General features: G+C 51.5%; 1 protein-coding gene across 2 annotated transcripts in view; it reads right to left on the bottom strand.

Annotated features, from left to right (window-relative positions):
* The window catches only part of LOC108921825 (leucine-rich repeat transmembrane neuronal protein 4-like), a 42,489-nt gene that overhangs the window by 13,489 nt on the left and 9,303 nt on the right, over window positions 1-19,697 (bottom strand). For both annotated transcript variants that reach the window (XR_003798286.1, XM_029259408.1), the window contains one exon: window positions 12,426-14,082. Coding sequence is in view for 1 of the 2 variants with exons in the window: in XM_029259408.1 (XP_029115241.1) it covers window positions 12,470-14,082 (1,613 nt within the window). In the remaining variant the exon portion in view is untranslated. The remainder of the gene's footprint in view (window positions 1-12,425; window positions 14,083-19,697) is intronic.

A 19,697-nucleotide genomic window follows, 5' to 3' on the forward strand; every position in this document is an offset into this window, starting at 1 on the left:
TGTTCATAACTCGTTTTGTTCGTAACTCGAAAGTGACTTTTTCCACTAAGTCACTTTTACTGTTAAGTTGTGATATATAAAGGGTAAATTGTACATTTGTGGTACTTCTTTCAGCTGCCGCTTCTCTCCACATACGGACCGCACTGTCGTTAACCGCTTGTCCAAGTGAGGGTAGCGATGGTCTGGAGCCTCTCCCAGAAGCACTGGACGCAATGCAGGCGTCCTTCAGTTTATTCACTAGACATGTTTTATAAAAAAAAAAATGCTGAAATATTTGTGACAAATAAAAATGCTTTAGAGGACTTTTCATTTTAATGCAGCTTCACAAATTGAAATTTTAGGAAGCAGATAAGTGAAGGAAATGCTATTAAAATGAAAGAAATAAACTGGAAAACGTTTGTGTCTTTGAACATGTGTAACATGATCGCTGGGAACACGAGACGCCAAGTGTACCGCACTGTCTCGGTGCTTTCGGTGCTCTCGGACCAGTCGTACCGGGTACTTGTATGTGATAACGTCAGCATCCCCAGCTGTGGCCCTCTCCAGAAAGACAGTTATCTGCCATAAATGTATTATTTACATTGGTTTTACATGGTGGTCCTCCTGGCACAAAATAAGCAAATGCTGGTCCTGTGTTTCTATGGAAACGTGTACACAAGGACACAAACGGGTGAGTTGTGAATGACAAAAGCTCTCAACCTGACAATGAAAGGCTCAGCTCTGCTCTGCTCGGCGAAGAGCTGCGGAACTGGGGGGGTGGGGTGGGGTGGGGGTGGGGGGGTGGTGGTGGTAAGGAACACTTATCTCCATGTAAAGTATGACCCTGCTGGTGGTTAGCGACCAGCGAGCGCTATCAGGTCCGTTCCCCAAAGAAGTCGTTCCCTCCATGATGTTATCGTGTTTCCTGGCAACACCTCCAGAACGCAGGAAAGTATTTTTCACTTTAGATTTATCGTCCGCTGCTGCGCTTAACCAGCCCTGATATTACGTAGCGCGTGTTGAACTTACAGAATATTTCATCCCCAGTGTTGAAATGTCACAATAATAAACTGAACTGCACGCTTCCATTACCAACCAGTCCGCTCTGATTAAGCTGCACCTCTCAGCCATTGTGTGATTTCCTAAATATTCCACACGCGAACCAGTGCACAGGAAAATATGAGAGCGCAGCGGAAGAATAAGGATCCCGGTGCTGCTCGCTTATTTCAGTTACTGATACAGAAAAGCAGAAACAAATCTGCCCAAAAGAATAATGTGAGGTACGAGCCATTTTTTTGTGGGAATCACAGCATGCGACAAAATAAAATAATAATAATAATAATAATAATAGGAACAATCCAGAACCAATATGGACAGATGCTTGGGCCCCCGCAATACACACTTTACACAATCACGCAGACGTCTGAACTCTGGAGGATATTAAATTGCGTTTAAAAATTCAGTTTGCATTCAAGCAGTTCCGTACGAAATGTCATCTTTTTCAATCCCTCAGTTTCTCTGAGCAATTACTGGAACGGGGGGAGAAGGACGGTGTCAGGGCCCCGAGCAATAAAGCAATAATTTCTATAATTAAAATGGCCTCTGTTCTATTATTCATGCGCTCGGTGCGTTTTTCCCTCTCCCTCTTCGCTGGTGCTGGACTAATGGAAGAGATTAGATGGACGTCCTGTGAAATTAACTGGAGCGGCTCCTGCGACGGGCTCACGCTTGGCGGCAGGTCGCGCGATTCGCCTTTGAACGTGAATTTGATTGACGTCTGGACTCGAGTCGCCATAAATGAGCAGAGAGTCGTGTGTGTGTGTGTGTGTGTGTGTGTGCGCGAGCGCGCGCGGGGGAGGGGGGGGGGGTGCTGTTCAGTTCGCATCTACACGGTGGACTTCTCACTTATGACACTTTGGACCACTCACCCCGGGAAAAGAAAACACACAGGTGGATGTTGGGTCAAACAAAGCCGGAAGCGTCACTGGAAGCACAGATGATGAGGCTGGTTTTCATACTCCGGACACATCATGCAAAGGTCGGAGTCTCTGGGACGGGGTGACGATGGGACAGCGTGGGGGACACAGAAGAAGAAGACGAGCAGCAACCGGACGGATGGATCAGCCACAGAGACAGTGGACGCAGCCCTTTAACAACACGGACAGCGGTGGAGCACAGAACGTTCTGGAAGAACTCTGCATGAGTGCTCAACGGGAGCGAACGAGGACTCAACAGCACTTAACAGCAACATGTCGGTTACGGTGGAACGGCTCTGCAAGCTACATTATAAAACCGTAAGGTGTAAACCTGCAACATCCTGTGATTAAAAGTGTGTGTGCTGAGAACGTGAGAGCGGAGTGTGTCGTTTCCACCTCCCGCTTGGCCTTGGACCACAGACAACATCTGGAGCGGCAGCACAGTGTCCTGCCCCCGAAGTGCTGCGTTCGGGTTGTGCTAATAAAGCCATTATTGAGAGCTGCCGAACGGGTTCGAGCAAAGAGCGGATTCCCGGCAGCGGCAGAGCGTGTGCCGGTGCATCACGTTACACACGTAACATTTATTTGTTCATCTGACACTTTTTTCCAAAGTGAATGACAGAGTTAAGCTGCTTACACCGATTTACTTATTACCATTTGGACAATTTTTACTGCATCAGTTCAGGGTTAGGACCTTCATCAAAGGTACAACAGCAGAAGGAGGGATTTGAACCCAGCATCAATGATTATTATTATTACTGTCTAGTTGTCTGACTCTTTTGCCCAAGAGGACATATAATACTTCAGAGAAATGAAGCGGGGTGTTTCTCCTGTATCATTACAGACATCAGCGGGAGCAGGGATTCGAACCCAGGTCTTTCGAAAGCATGGTAGCAGCTCTTACCAACCGCTGTACCTGCTACCCCTCCCCACATATACGTATGTACTGTAGACACTGCAGGGAGAAGGTGGTTAGAGGCTTACAGCTGAAGGACTTTGGGGTTCGAATCCCGCCTCCTGCTGTAGTACCGTGAATTGATACATTAAGAATTACCGTGCCGTGTAAGTAGGTAAATCAGAGTAAGCAGCACAGCGTACAAACCCAACAGAAATCACCTTGGGGGAAAAAAGCCAATGAATAAATAATAATAATAATATGTGTATGCAGTACTTTGATATTTACAGCAAGTAAACATCAAAACACAAAGTTGCAAAAGATGCAGCATAAAGATGTTGTGAAACTGCTTGTGTGAAGGAGCACAAGTGCAGCTGCATTAATTGCGTAACAAATTATAAAACTCACTTGCATGTGGAATTTTACTAAAACCACGCACTTGAAATACATACATAATAATGGCAGCGTTTCAAGGTACTTTCATGGCCTCTCAAATCACCGACCCATCAGCTAATTGCTGCTCCCGTGGAGCGTGCGTGCATGAGTGAGCGTGAGCGCGTGTGTGTGCGCGTGTGTGTGTGTGTGTGTGTGTGTGTGTGTGTTGGGGGGCAGCCCTGCGGCGCGGTGACTAAACGACTGAGGAATAATAGAGCCAAAGCTGGAAACGGAGCTGCTCTGCGTCCGGGAACCGAACTCATCCACAACCGAGACGTCTAATCTGAGCCGGACGCCTTGGCGGCACGCGGGACGCTTTCATTTCCTTCCTCGTCACAGGGAGGCAGAGGAGGAGGCCGAGGAGGAGGCCTGACCCTCCGATCACCCCGTCCACCTGAACAGCTGAGCTGGGAAGAAGGTGGAGGACGACAGCACTTCGCAGACAGATGGCACGACGGGAGGGGTTTGCGCGCCTGTGGGGGAGGGGCTTAAAGCTGGGCCCGATAAAGCCAGCTCTGGTCCTAAAGACTGTCTTCCTGGACAAACAGACCTTAACTCGGGGGTGTCCTCGTGTCCAATCACGGTAGAGAACCAAATCCAGCATGAGTCATCAGCCCCGTGCAGAGCACACCGTGTCTGGGATGTTCTCCGCGGCCATCGGAGAAGCTCCAGAACCGCGTGGAGCTGTGCGGAACTGTGCGGAACTGTGCCTCGTGCCCCCTGGGAAGGTCTGCCGGGCTCATCGAGGACAAGAACCAGACTAAGTACGGAAACCGATCAGAACGAAGCACGCGTACGCTTCCAGGAGCAAGTTCTGCTCTCTCTCCTCGCAATGTGTTGGGGGCAAGAGGCGCGTGTTCCAGCGCTGCTCGCGTGTCACGTTTCATTCGTCCATCATTAGCCGTTTGAAGCATGCGCCCAGCAGCGTACGGCCCCAAGCGCACGATGCAAGGCCTTCAAAGCAGACGATCCAATCTCCACAGCGGGAGGAACAATCGATGCTGTGTTACAGCTCATCCTGCAGGTCCTTAATGTTTCGGGTGAAGCCGCAGCACCGGGACTGAAGAGTTCATCTCACAAGAGCAGAATAGCAGCAATATTTTCACTGAAGGAATAAACTTTTATTTCTCACCTGAGTTTGACACCCAGAAGTCTCCCTGCGCAAACCTTCGCTACACACTGTGTTACCGTTACCCTAACCCTAACCCTAACCCCTCACCCGAACACTAACCCCTAACTCAGTGACGAACCCAAACTGGTAACGCTGTGCTCGGCGCGGTCTTTGCGGTGGCCTCATAATAAAGTCAGGACACGTCACAATCACGTCTTTAGAAAACCAGCGGTGACATCGTGAGGGTGTGATAGATGCCGTGAATGTGCCATAATGATATATAACGAATAACAATGTCGCTAAAATAAATGTGTCGTGGACGCGTCATGAATGTGTCACAATGACGTCACGTACACGTCATAACGACATCATCAAGAGCACATATTTAGTTCCGCCGTGATTAACATCATGGACATATTGCAATGATGTCATCAACACACCACAGCGATGTAACGATCACAGCACAATGACGTCACGAGGAGCCGCACTAACTGGATACTTAGTGCGTTAAACGCGACGGCAATAAGACACCGAAGGACAATGCGGCGCGTCACCCGAGAGGACACGTCGCACAGCCGTCGACGACACTTTTCGGACACGCTTTTTCGTCCTTCGCCCTACGCTTTGTAAGAAGCTCTGCACCGAGGCGGCAGGCAGGGGAAACGGCAAACTGAACACTGAACGTCCCTCCGATTTGCACGTTTGCGCGGTTCACTCGAAACGCACCGCAGCGATCATACGGAGTTTCCCCGGTGCTCCAGGCAGGTCGCGGCCGACAGCGACACGTAGCTTCGCCGCGAAAAGCCAAGGTAATTAAATAAACGGGGGCCACACAGACAGCGGGAAAAAAACGCCGATACGATTGCGTTTCCAGCTACACGGCAAAAACACGCGGGAGATAAAGAAGAGAAGCGAGACGCGGGAACAAAGAGCCCGTTGCCGTCGGGAGAAATGGAGGGATAATTGGCCAGGAGCGTGTGAAGAAAAGCCGGAGCGCAGCGCCCGAGCGCAAACAAACACGCGACGTGAGCGGTTCGCTTACGTGCGCTGAGAGCGCAACGCGCAGCGCGCAACGCTCACCGCGTAACGCTCACCATGCCCCACGCAACGCGCAACACGCAGCATGCATCACTCAACATGCAACGTGCTTCGTCTGCCTTCGACCCAGAGGGACCCGTAACCCCGAGCGTCAGGGCCGGGGAAGTCCCGCTTTTCCACTGTTCTCCCACCGTTGGACACTGCTCAGTCACTCATTCGTGTGACACATTCGCCCAGGACAACTTACAGAGTCCGCTTTGCTACGAAAAATCATTTACACGTTTACACGCTTAGACAATGCAACACGCTCGTGTTCGCTGGGTCCGTTCAGGGAAAGGACCCGGTTCGACGGGATCAATCAGGAACGATAATCGATCACAGGAGACACGGTGAAAATCAATACTTGGCATTTGGATCAAATCAAATGATCCGAGCGGGACCGAGAGTTCCGCACTTCGGACGCGTCGTGAGAAGGTCGGAATTTTCTGGAAAACACGATGGGAAAGATGCAGGCGAGAGGAGAGGACGAGCAGCGACCGGACGGATCTCCCTCACGGAGGACGTCACAAGGCTGCTCTCATGGGTGCCGCGACCCCTCGAGCCAAGTCCTGCCCGACGTGCCCGAGCGCAGCCTCGTCTCACATCGTTACTGTTCCACTTCCATCGCTAATTTCATTAGCGCTGCCTTTTCTTGTTTTCCCGTCTCCGTGGCACCGTGCGAAAGGCAGCGGCCGACAATCGAGGCCACCGACGGCGGAGTCCAGAGCAGACGCGGCGCTCCCACCGGGTCTCTTCGCCTTTTATTATTACGTTTCCGTGACTTCCCGAGTTAGAAAGCGCCTCGCTCAAGGGAGGAAATGAGCAGTGATCCCATGTTGCGCGTCGCACGCGACGTGAGCCTGAGCACGTGGCGGCGGACGGAGGAGCGCGTGGGGTGGGGGCGGCGACGGTCCCGGGGAGGCCCCACGTCGGAGAGGAGCATCGCAACTTCTTCTCCTCACTACTTCACAGCCTGAATCTTTCCGTGAGCGAGGACCCGGCGAGGTGCACCCTGGGAAAGGCCGCCTGCCCCGAGGAGGCCGAGCCATGTCGGGGGGTGGGGGTGTCGGGGGGACGCAGCGCCTCCATCCAGACGACTCGGATCGTTGGATCAAACGGAGCAGTTAACGTGAGAAGGAAAGTGTCCAGTTTTGCTGCTGCGAGAACAAAGGTCAGCAGCGAAAACTGACAGGACACTAAATAATAATAATAATAATAATAATAATAATTCACAGCGTCTCTTTGATCAACAGGAGCTTACCAGTTCCCCGCTTTCGCCCCTTAGGTGGGGGGATTTCTTAGTGAAAGAATTCAGGGTAAACCTCTTACTGCAGCATTTTGTAAAAATTGCTTCCGAAGCAGCAATATTTCAGTCAAAAATCCAGCTCATTAATTGCTGTGCAGCTACTTTGCGGTAGTAACTGGAGAAAAAATGGCGACACAGCAGCAAAGAGGCATAATGAGAAAATTATTATTAAAAGTCTTTACAAACATGTCTCGCGATCGTCCCCCAGGAGCACCGATCAGTCCAAACATACCACCTACAGGGAAGAGTCCGGATCCAAACCGCTGCCTCACTTTCTGTTCGCATAAACGCATCAGACACATGATTTACGGATTATGGATTTGACCCCCTGAGGTCTTCTGCTGCATGTTACTCCCCCTTTTTCACATTTGAGGGAAGTGAGCAAACAGAAGAGGGTTTCTTCTAATCTCCCGCTTCGGCCGTGAGAAGAGAGCAGTTCTTACCCCGATAATCCTCTCATATTTGGCCAGGTGTGTGTGCGCGCGCCGCGATAAAAACGGCATTATGGGGGAAAATAAACGCGCTTTCAGAGATTAAAGAGACTGACCTCAATTTAGGCTGATGCTAATTAGCATCACGTCTCTTTGAATAAGGACGTCACCTGCTGAGGTGTTCCTCAGCGCCGGTCGTGGTGCGACTCACCTTCCGCTTCCAACACACCTGTTTTCCCTCCATTAACACATAATCCTCTCGGATGAACCAGAGGCTGAGAGCTGGCATGGATCGGTGTGCTCACGATCTCTTCTTTGCCGAAGCCCTGCAGCACGAATTAAGATGCCGCTGACCCCCTCCTCCCCCCGCCCGGCCTGGTCTATGTAACACATTATATTCCATTATTAAAAAGGTAAATTCCAGTTGTGTTAATGGACTTTAACAGCGAACTGGACCTGTTGCTTTCACCGTAAAGCGTCAATAAATGGTGAGAATTAACACTGAAACAAACTGAAACAAACTGAGAATAAGATGCTATGAACACAGATTTTCATGAGTTCAGGTTCATGTCTGGATTATCTGCATCATGTTTACGGGACACTTTCCTCCACGGCAAGAGGTTCGAACGCTAAAGTGCTGGAAGAAGGGCCCGGCGACGCACAGCCTTCACCTCCACCCACCCTTCCTGCGCTCAAGAGCTCGTGTCCACAGGGAACCCGCAGCATCCTCTGAGTTATGATGCTCCCCAGTGTCATGAAAATGAGCACTTTACCATAGTAAACACCTTTGACAGGCACTCGTGTGGCAGTTTGCACTTTGGTATCTATTGATTGCTGGTGTCATTTCCCAGGAATCAAAGTAATGACCTGGTTCACAAGCTCAACAGTTGAGCACCGAGAGCGACGGGACAGGACGCCCCCTGCAGGGCTCGCTCTCTGTAGGGCCACCTACAAGTCATGCGTCTTAAGCAACCGGCAGGTGAAGGGTAGGTGGCGCAGTGGTTACAGGTTCTTTACAATGCGAAAGACCTGGGTTCTGACCCCACGTCCTACTGCGGTACCCTCGATCAAGGTACTTTCCCTGAATCGATACAGTAAAAATTACGCTGCTGTACAAATGACTCTAAGTTACACTGGACACTGTAACTGTCTTTGGGGGAAAGAGTCCGATGGATGGATGAATAACTATGTGAGACCACAGCGATGTTTACAGCAAAACCAGACAGTGCAGTGCTCTCTATCACACTGGATCAGAGCTCCTGTGGCAACGCAAACACGTCCAGCACTTCCTGTGTGTGGCGAGAAAATCAGGTTTCGGGGCCCTGCTGTTGTACCCTTGAGCAAGAAATTTAAGCAAAGCTCTTCAGTTGCAATAATTTTCAGTGGTGTAAAAGTTTACACGCAAATGGAAGTGTACTGTAGAGTAGCTACACTGACTTTGTTTTGAGGATGAAAAATACAAGAAAATTAAAATGCATTAATGTGACAGTTGAGCGGGAGAATGAATAAAAAGGTGCTGTCACAAGCGCTCTTAGTTTAATCTCCCTAATCACGTCCTGTCGGGATGAATTATCGTCCGGCAGCAAAGTGAGTGCGAAGCTCTGTGTGGGACTGAGTCCTTTAAAGTGTCTTCGTGAACAGAGCGTGGGGGGAAGTGCAGCTCCACTCATATGCCGTATGTAGACTGACCACCCTCACATATCGTATAAAGGGCACAGAACAAACTGCGCTGTGCAAAAAATCCAGAAAGACTTTGCATGAATTCATACTCTGGTGGAGGTTCAGCACTGAAATAAATAGTACAGTTAGAAGAAAATGAGCAACAGGACAGATGGGATGTTGTGTCAAAGCCCAGAGGTGTAAAGACGCACGCAGACATACGGCTCGGCGACTGCTGTTACAGGGCAGCAGCTGCTTTACCGACACAAACACAAACACACGGTCTGAAACCACTTGTCCCAAGCAGGGACAGAGCAAACCAGAGTCTAACCCAGCAACACGGGGTGCAAGGCTGGAGGGGGAAGGGACACAGCCAGGATGGGACACCAGTCTGTCACAAGGCACCCTAAGCGGGACTCGAACCGCAGAGCTGCCGGAGAACAAGACCGGGTCAAACCCGCCGCGCCGCGCCGCTGCACCCCCCCAACACAAACACCCTTCTAATTCTGCACTGCCAGCGTTGTCTCAGTGCAGTGCGATACGCTGGCTTCGTAGCTTACGAACACAGCTGGGACCAGAAGTTTGTTCGTATTTTGATTTGTTCATAACTTCTGGGAAACCAGATGCTTCTATGAGACGTACGTCGCTTTGGAGAAAAGCGTCCACTAAATGAATAAATACACATGTAAATGTAAACTCTTCCCAAAAAGTGACAATCAATTAAAGCTTAATAATTGATGTCCCTCGATTTATTTCTGCCTTTGTTTCGGTGAAGATCTTGGATATAGCTGTACTTTGTAAGACTTTTTATTGTGATGTTTTATTAGGTTCAAGATATAAATATTTAAAGTAAGTGAAAATAAAAATCTGTCATGTCTCTCCACAGACTCCTCTTCAGCTGCTGATCAATACAACCGATAATAATGTACAAGCTTCCTCATCTTGTTATCAATCGCCGACACTCAGGAACAGCAGACAGGAGCTGTAAACACTGTGGTAGTGAGTTGAATTAAGGTGGTTCCACACTCCTATTCTGTCTGGATGCTCTTTATCGCCTCTGTTGGCCGAGAGGATAAACACACGTGTTGAAAATTGTACCATTTGCTGAGATACACTTTTCACATGGAGCCAGCAAAGGAGATATTATGCATGGATATGTACAGTGATTATTAATTAGTCAGTGAGCTGATGCTTCTCTCCAAAGTGATTCACCCATTTGTCCAGCTGGGCAACTTTTACTCTATGAGTTGAGGGTAAGTGATTTAATGAAGGACACTGTAGCAGCAAGAGGTGGGACTCAAACCAGCTCCTACGAGTACGAAGCGGTGTCTCTGCCTACTATGCTACCTGCTGAAGTTGTCCGTGAAGATGTAGACCCTCTATAAATAGCGGCGCATCCGGTGAATAATCCTCCTCCTCCTCCTCCTCCTCCTCCTCCTCCGACGCTCCATTGAGAGCAAACAAGAAAGAATCACGATTCGGTGTGACAGAATTCCTCTCGAGACGCAGCTCGTCTCCATGCGGGTGGCGGTCGAGGGCCTCACGGTGCAATTAGCAACCTGACTGACATGGATACAATTAGAGTGCAGCTGAGAAGCCTGTACACTTGACTACGGATCCAAACACTCGACGAGCTCTGGTTCCCGAGCGGCGCCGGCGCTCGTTCCCGAACACACGGTAACCCAGGGTATGACCGTGTTACGCGTGTCACGCCACAGAAAGAATGATTTCTGTCGCACAGAACGGTCAGATGAGGTGGTCGTTAACAGAGCGGACCACAGAGACTGCGTAACGTTGTGTAACGTCATGTATCATTGCGTCACACTGTTACATTGCGTTACGTTACGTTACGCTGCGTTACGCTGTTTTACGTTGTATTATAGTGTCTTAGATCACATTTGGGAGTATGAGCTAAAATATTTGCAGAAAATTGAAATTCATTCTAGGGGGTGCGGTGGCGCAGTGGGTTGGACCGCAGTCCTGCTCTCCCGTGGGTCTGGGGTTGGGGTGCCTTGCGACGGACTGGCGTCCCGTCCTGGGTGTGTCCCCTACCCCTCCGGCCTTACGCCCTGTGTTACCGGGTAGGCTCCGTGACCCCGTATGGGACAAGCGGTTCTGAAAGTGTGTGTGTGTGTGTGAAATTCATTCTGTAAATATGAAAGAAGAAAGGATCAAACTTTTGACTAAAAAACACATTTCACGCAAAGGTTTGTGTCTGAGCTCCCTGCTTTTCCCACGGTGACCTTCAGCCTTAAGTGAGCTTTGATGAGAAAAATAGATACTGATGCAAAGCTTCTCTGTGTCCTGGAACCATTCACTGGGCTGCAAAACATGCAAACATGAATGAATGAATAAGAAAATAAATAAAGGAACACATAAGAACAAGGTCGGTGCTGCAGGAATGACAAAATCAAAGGGAAAAGGTCAGAACGAGGGCTGAACGTTCCTCTCGAACCGTGAGCCACGGCCCAGACCTCGACATATCCGCTCCTCTCCGATGACAGGAACACGAAGGAAGGAAATTCAGTGAAGAGGAGCTGAGAGACTCATTAAGTGGTGAAAGAAGAAGCTCCGAACTGTGAACATCAGCGTGTTCAACTTTGCTCCAGAAATAGGCGATTGATTGTGTAGCAGCTGTGTAATATTCATATTATTTATTCCATTGCCTACATGCTTTACAATTGCCCTTAATTAGATGTTCTCTGCATCAGTCAACGTGTAATCAGTTGTGTCGCACATGTATTTGCAGAGGCTTTCGATTATGAATATATATGTGGGAATGAAGCACTGACGGTGATGTCGGCGACTCGGGTGCTGCAGGTAAATCAGTGTTAAATGGAGCCATTGTGAAACGCTGCCGCTTTTAGTGTATTTTTCTCCACTGTTTTCATACTTCACTCAATGTTTACGGATTTTTTTTCAATAACCATGAATTTATTGCTGGCATTAAAAAAGCTTGCGAAAGTGCAGCTGAGCTTTTTACTGCGTTCCCCGACTGTAATTTTGTTATTGTCCATAATTTTGTGCACCATGTCGTCACGCGGAGCCTGTGAGCTGCGAGGATGAGAGCAAAGAGCAGACATGTGGGTGAGACTGCGCCCTGTCTGAGTGTGAGTGAGTATGTGTGCGTGCGTGTGTCTGGGTCTGAAAATAAACAGTGTGCCTGTGTGTGTGTGTGTGTGTGTGTGTGTGTGTGTGTGTGTGTGTGTGTGTGTGTGTGTGTGTGTGTGTGTTCTTCTCTAGATCTCTGCAAAGCTGCAGATCCACCAAAGCCATGTCTGTTAAACCTTACTGCCTGCTGAGGTTCCGCCTCGAGGAGCCGTTGTGAGGAAACACACATCAGAGCTCACGCACTCGGACCGGCGAAGGTGAATAAACACATTTCTCCGACACATTTCTTTACGCTTTCATATTCCAACTTTGTGGATATGGGAAGATCTTGACGGTGCTCACCGGTGTTGGCTGACCAGCCCAGGTCGAGGGTCATGGGTGCCCGCCCCCCACCCCTGTACCCGAGCCACATGTAACGCATAAAGAGTGATGAAACATGAATTACCTCTCACCGCGAGCTGCGGAGGGCGCCGCCGAGCTCCTGACGGATCATACCTCGCACTCTCTGGATCCCGAGATGGTGCAGGTGCACGGGCTCGTACCGTTCACCAGCACGTCCATGGTGTCTGAGCTGCTCGGGTTGTAGCTCATATAATACTCCTGCAGCTGAGGGCTCAAGGTCGGCTCCGGCTCCGGCGCCTTTTTGCGGCGCTTGCGTCCCGCCGAGTGCTGCTGCAGCTGCCGCACGGTGCCAGGGTAGCGGCGCCACGACACGTAGATCACCAGCAGGATGAGTGCCACCGAGAGGAAGAGTGCCACGCTGCCCGCCACAATCTTGTGGAAAGACATGTGCTCGAACGGTGGCTCGGGGGTGACGGATAGGCTGTTGGGGGGCGGGGGCGCGCTGGGCGGGGGTCGAAAGCCCCTGTTGGTGAGAGCGGGGGTGATCGGTGGGGGTAGCAGCCTCGGTTTGGGAGAAGCGGGAAGCGCTTGGGTGGCAGTGGCAGGAGGAGGAGGAGGGGGCGGGGCTCTGGTTGTGGTCGTGGTCGTGGTCGTGGTCGTAACTGGAGCGGCGGTGGCCACCGGCGTCAGGTTCGGGGCCTCATCCTCGCAGATGGTGTAATTCCTCACAGCTTCCATGACCTTCTCCCCCTGGAGCGACTTGGGGCTGCTGCATATCATCGTCGTGTCCTTGCTGCCCCTGAAGCTCCGCAGCCAGGCCACCAGGGGGCAGATGCTGGGGCTGCAATCCCACACGTTGCCCGCCAGGCTGATGGCCGTCAGTGAAGTCCAGGCATCAACGGTCTCCCGAGAGACGTTGCTTAGCTTATTGGACTCGAGATTCAGGATCTGCAGGTTGGGCAGGCACTGAAAGACAGCCGGATCCAACGCCTGGATCTCGTTCCCCGAGAGGTCCAGCTTCTGCAGGGTGTGCCAGGTCCAGGGCAGGCCCTGGCTGACCGCGCGGATGCGGTTCCACTGCAGGTAGAGCGCCCTCAGGTTGAGGAGCCGCGGAAACAGGAAGAAGTTGATCCTGGAGAACTGGTTGTGCTCGAGGTGCAACTCGGCCAACTTGAGCAGCCCCAGGAACGTGGTGCGGGTGAGGCTGCGGATGCGGTTGTAGCCCAGGTCCAGGAACTCGAGGCTGCGACACTCGAGGAAGGCGCGCACCGGGACACCCGTCAGACCGTTGGAGCGCAGGTGCAGGCTCTGCAGTTTGCGCAACCCCTGGAACTGCCCCGGCTGCAGCTCCTGCAGCTGGTTGTAGGACAGGTCCAGGTTGCGCAGGTTGGGCACGCCGTGGAACGTGCTGTTGTGGAGCTGCGAGATCTTGTTGGAGCTCAGGATGAGCTCCTTGAGGCGCCGCACGCCCTGGAAGGCCCGGCCGTCGACGGTGCCGATGGAGTTGTGGTCAAGGTAGAGCCACACGAGTTGGCTGAGGTGGGCGAACTGGTAGGGCAGCAGGATGGTGAGGCCATTGTAACGCAGCGACAGGCCCTGGCAGCCCGTCGACACATTCTCGGGGACGTCCTGAAAGCCGGCGGACTCGCAGTAGACGATCTTGCCTTCGCAGCGGCACGCGTTGGGACACATTCGCTCGGCCCAGCAGAGCAGCGCCAGCGCCGATGCCCCGACGAGGAGGCCGATCCCGAGCGGTGAGCCTGCGGAGACATGACAAGAGATGCGGGAGATGTCAGGACCCCGAGTGTCCTCGTGCTCCCCACCGCCCCGCCACCCCCACACCCGCCACCAAGGCCGGGAATGACTGACATCTGCTGTCACATCGATTTGTGGAGCGTTTTACTCGGCGGCGTTCGCAAATCCCCCCAAAGCGAGGTGAAGCTCTTTGTTCCGCGCTGAGCGCCGCTGCTGATACGGAGGCGGGGATGTCTCCGCGGCAACAGGGGATCAGTGTAACATGTCACATTTTCTAAACACCGGGGAGAGAAGCATAAGTGCTTTAATTTAAGAATGGCGGCGCCACATTAACATGTGAGCTGAGAAAATTACCGTTTTGCTGAAGGTTTAGGAGGAACCTCCCAAAGTGGGACGCGTCCTTCTCTCCGCGGAGCAGCCTCCACGTTTCGGAGCCACCTGTGCGGTCCGTCTTTATTTTCCGCACATGCGTTTAGCCTTCGGAACTCTTCTCCCGTTTGCTTTTATCCGTCACGAGGTCTTTACCGCACAAATGTCACCTGTGACAATAAATCGGCGAAGAGGAACGGACTCGTAATGACCGAGGTGCCAGAGACACAACCGAAGTTTGCAGGCAAAGCCATTTTTCACAGTATTTTGCGTTGTTAACAGCCGCCGCTGCCATCGTTCCCAGGGTTACACAAACCGGTGCGGATCACTCTCAACGATGGCGTCTATCAGCCTCGGGGTTAATGATCGCCTAATTGGCATAAGAATGAAGGCTTGCGTAATAAAATTGGCCTTTGAGGGCCTTATCTGGAGCGCTTGTGGTGAAAATTGCCGTTCTAATGAGTGTTGCTGGCGATGGGCACCTGGGTCCCTTTCAAGGGTTTGCCCCCGCTGGTTAAATTGACACTTGAATGCCACTATTTCACTGTTTTTTCCACGTCATATGACTTGTTTTGTGGTCATTCCTCAATTTAGATCAGACCCAGCGGGTGTGGAGGCCCACGGAGAGACTGCCACAGCAGTGCAAGCGGGATCGGGGATCGGGGATCGGGTCCAGGACCGGGCGCTGCACACCCCGGATACCTGCGGGCCACCTCTGCCTCACCGGGCGACACCGGAAAACCACGAGTGGAATTTGCATAACGAGCCATTCATACGCAGCCATTAATGTGCCAGCGATGCTGAGCAGCTCACTGCGGCTCAACGCTATTGTGAGGTTTTCTGTTTCCACACAATTGCAAGTATTTTTTCTCATTTACTGCACTTACAATAGGAGCTCTGCACACTAAGCTACTTAGAACTATTTACCCACGTATTTACCAGGGCAAGGAAAGTACAATAAGCCCTACAGTGCAAGAGGCATTCAAACCCGCGACCTTCAGATTGCAAGGTAACGGACCGAACGACCACAACACCTGGTGCTCCCCCTCATCAGCTTTACACTGATTTACCCATTCATGCAGCTGAGTGGTTTTTACTGTCCGTTCAGGGTAAACGCCTTCACCAAGGGTCCGACAGCAGGACTGAGACTTAAAGCCACAACCTTCACGTGGCAGGTGAAGAGCGCCAGCGCCACCGCCACCCACTTCACCACCCGCTCTGCCTACGTAAGTGATGATATTTACGTAAATGAACGATGGAGCAGATTGCGCTACCCTGCAAATACCGTATTTCCCAAAATAAATCAAATTGGACTTTTAGAGGCTTTCGGCTGAAAGGCTTCATTGTGGCACGATCCTCCAGAACAGGAGGGCCTCACCGGCGCACACGGCGCCCCCACATCCTGCTCGCTGCAAAGCAGGTGGGCTGTGCTGCTCTGGAGGAAGAGGCTACGGGGACGCTGCGCACGGGGGCCTTTCTGCTAGGGATGACAGGAGGCCTCCTGGAACCCGGAGCTCATGACGCAGCACGCCAAGCGGGCCTCATGCGCCGGGAGAAAATTAGCGAAAATTAACCTGGTGGCGGAGCGCAGAAGAACAACGCGCTTACGTATCTGCTCACCGTGGAGAAACGCTGCGATTCGGCGGACGGTTCGCACATGTCGCTCTTAGCAAGAAAACGGACAACAAAGTGTACAGGAAGCGGGGTCGGTGAAACTCAGTGTGTCAGTGCGTGTGCTTCCCACGGATATCAGCGGACGTACAGCGTAGAGTAACTGCAATGATACGCAGGGGTGTGATTGTAGCTGTACCCTACCCTACCCTGCAGTGCTTGTAGTTTCAGTGCATCAATATAGGAAAAGATGTAATTTTTGGATGTGGTGAAACTTGGAGATTGTTCAATAGTGATGCATATGTGTGTATGCTGAGTCTTTTCTCCCCATAGGCGGGACTTTGTACGTGTGCACCGGAGTGCATCAGCCAGTCTTCTGTAAGTTTCCCACGTGATGTATCGAATAAAAACTTCGAAGGTGTTTGAAACCAACCTGGACGGATATCGTTTGTCGTTTTCTGGAGCCCTAAGTGCCTAGGCGAACCCTGCGAGAACGCTCCGTTACAATATGGTTACCATGGATACAAGGTACCGTAGTTCCCATGTACAGTGAAGCAGTACAGCTACGTAGGCTTGGGTGGCGTGAACATTTCTGTACATGAAGCATGTGTCAGCTGCGGCTATTCGGGACACGTATGTACTCTCCAGATGGATCGGCGCGCTCGTGCGGCGCTGCGCTGTTCTTTCAGCCCCCCCAGCCCTGCTGGAGAAGCACAATTACTGGACTCCACGAGAGGTAATGAAAAGAGATCATAAGGTTCCCAGTTTTTTTCCTCCCTCATTTCAATTTCTCAACCAGCGAGAGTGCACAGATGTGCGGTCGAGGGCGATCCGGCACGCTCCGCTATTTATGGACTCAATTCCGCTAATGACGAGCCAGTCGCCGTGCTTCTCGCGCACCGCACCGTAACTGGGAATCAGTCAGCATATCAGTGCGGCTCTGCACTCGAACCTGGAGCAGCCCCCAGGGGAGGCGAAGTTAAAGTAGCGATATGATGAGCAGAAATCTGGCTCCGGGCGCAACTTCAAGCACCTTCGCACGGCACACAAACTAATCAGGCCCGATTGGCTTAATGCCGCGGGTTCGCCGTATCCCGGCACGCTCTGCCGCTCGGGGCCAATCCGCCCGGGAGCCCATTTGAATGTCGCATCAATTTCCTTGAGTGCTTTCCCTGAGTCACCCGGGGAAGCGGATCGGGCCGCTCAGCGCCAACGTCAGCACCGGCGCCAAAAGATGTGGCTCCCGCTGGGCCTCGACCCCCCCGAACCGAAATGGCCGCACAGGGAAGGATGCCGGGCCCAGCAGAGCCCCGCTCTATGACCGTCCCCAAGGCCTCATTTGCATAGATAATATAATTCGACGCGCAAAACTAATTTGAATTTAATATGTTGTTTATTCGTCGCCGAGCGGCGCCGAGCCTCCAAACGAGCCTTGCGGCGGCGGACGGCCACCGCACCTGAGCGATCCAAACACTTTAATCAACGATTCGCATAACAGATGTGTCAAGGGGTTTCCAGCGAACTCATTTCGATGGAGAAAAACGGGATTTGCACTCGAGTGCCAACCCACAGATTGTATTCTACTTACTGACACTCGTATAGAAAAGGAGCACAAGGTTTTGTTTACCCTTTCAGGCTAAATATGCTGATCACACAAAAGCCAACATGGCAAGGGCTGTTTACACCATTTTACTCAAAGGCACCAATATTAAAGAGGAAACTTCTCCTGCTCCTTGGCTTCCAGAGAGCACATAGCATATTGACGGAGGGGTTCAACTCAACACTAAAAAGTTGAGATGCTGTGAGTCCATCCTTCTGTGCTCCTGAGGTTCCCGGTCATCTCTGCTTCACAGAAAATATGAATGGGTTAAAAATGTAAAACTCCGCACAGGATTACGGCTCCGATGTGATCTCCCCGTATCCCTCGGAACTGCTGAATCCCCCACATTGAAGAAAGGTCTCGAACCCATCTCTTTGAAAGCCACTTGTCTCCTGAAATCTCTACGGATAATTCCAACACCATCTGCTGTGATTATCTATGTATTTGCTGTTTGAATGTCACTCCTGAGCTACTGGAGGGATGTGAACCAGCAACATGGTGGTGTCACACATAGAAGCTGTGGGTCAACAATCCTGCGTCGGTGTCTAAAGCGCTTTTTCGGTTGATGCTCTTTGTTTACTCCGAGTTGTACGTCTCTTTGGAGGAAAGCTTCTGCTGAGGGCACTAATGTATGGTAAATGTAGCTGCGTACATTAATTTCACCGAAGCCCGATGACAGTCAGAGGCCCCAGAAGTTTCCAGCAGTTCGCTGGTAGCCGTCCGTGCGGAACGCCCCGCTGCAGCGCTCCGTTACCCTGACAGCAAACTCATTACGGCACGCGGCACCTTGAGAGGTAATCACCGAAAAACGGCGGCCCACCCAGCGCGGGGCCGAGAATAAATAAAACCGTCACGTTCCCGGAACAAGAATGAAAGAAGACAAATGCGGCAGAGCAGCGCGCTCCTCCCTTCAGTTACACGTCTCCTGGGTTTATATCTAAATCATCTCCGGCTTATAGTGAGAGATTCGCCCAATAAGAAAGACAGAAGAACAACTGACTAATACAATTTTTCATTTTTTTGGGGAGGAAATGTTGGCAGGGATCAAGAATCTTGTGGTATATGGTGTGTGCTGGAATATTAATATCCATCCGCACACAAATTTGCCCTCCTGCGACGGGGCAGCTGGCGGTGGAGTGCGTCGAGCTGCTGCCTTTACACCCGATGGTCACGGGTTCAAGTCCCAGCTTTCCTACCTTGAGCAAGGTTTTTACCCTAAAATTGCTCCAGTTCGAATGACCCAGCTGTGTAAATGGGTGAATCACGGGAAGTCGCTTTGGGGAAAAGTGTCAGAGAGCAGCGGAAGAAGGTCCAGTGAAAGCGAGAGTCGATTGCTGGTTGGCGCCCGGTGAACTCGCGGAGGTAATCGCGGTGCGGCGCGGCAGCGTCTCCCTTCCCCCTCCTATTTCTGTGCGTCGCGGCCCCTCGGCCCGTTCGACACGGCACTCCGCTCGTCCCCGTGCCGTGTTATTGGTGTTAACAAGGTGTCTGAGCGCTCTGTTTATTTTCCCCGAGGCGTGACACATCCATTTTCTGCTGTTTGTGTTGCCTAATGACCCAGACGCGGACAGAGCGAGACGGGCACCGTCCTGAATAATACATTTGTCTGTGGCAGGACTTTCGGACCGGGACGCGACGCACCGCGGGGGCCGAGGGAAACCCGTGAGATGTGTTCACGCGCAACACACTGGATCCTCATGTTCCGAAGGCCACCGGGATTGTTTCTAACTCCATGGTAGACGGTAGCTGGTAGACGTCCATCCATTTATTCACTAGTTAGGCTCAGAAAAATCTTGCATATTGCGACAATAAATAAAAAATTCCCCAAGACTTTTTAGCGAAATACTTCAGCATGAATTCGATTACAATTAACAAATTTAAAATGAGAAAATAAAACCGTGGCTCATAAAGTCCCTTGCGATGCCGATGAAGATTCGTCCCACGAACACGTTCAACGTTCCCTCATATTGTTATTGATCGCTGACACTGCGGAAGAGCAGACAAGAGCTGTAAACACTGCGGAACTGAGTGGAATTAAGG

The sequence above is a fragment of the Scleropages formosus genome, chromosome 17 (assembly GCF_900964775.1).
Source record: "Scleropages formosus chromosome 17, fSclFor1.1, whole genome shotgun sequence".
Classification (NCBI taxonomy): domain Eukaryota; kingdom Metazoa; phylum Chordata; class Actinopteri; order Osteoglossiformes; family Osteoglossidae; genus Scleropages; species Scleropages formosus.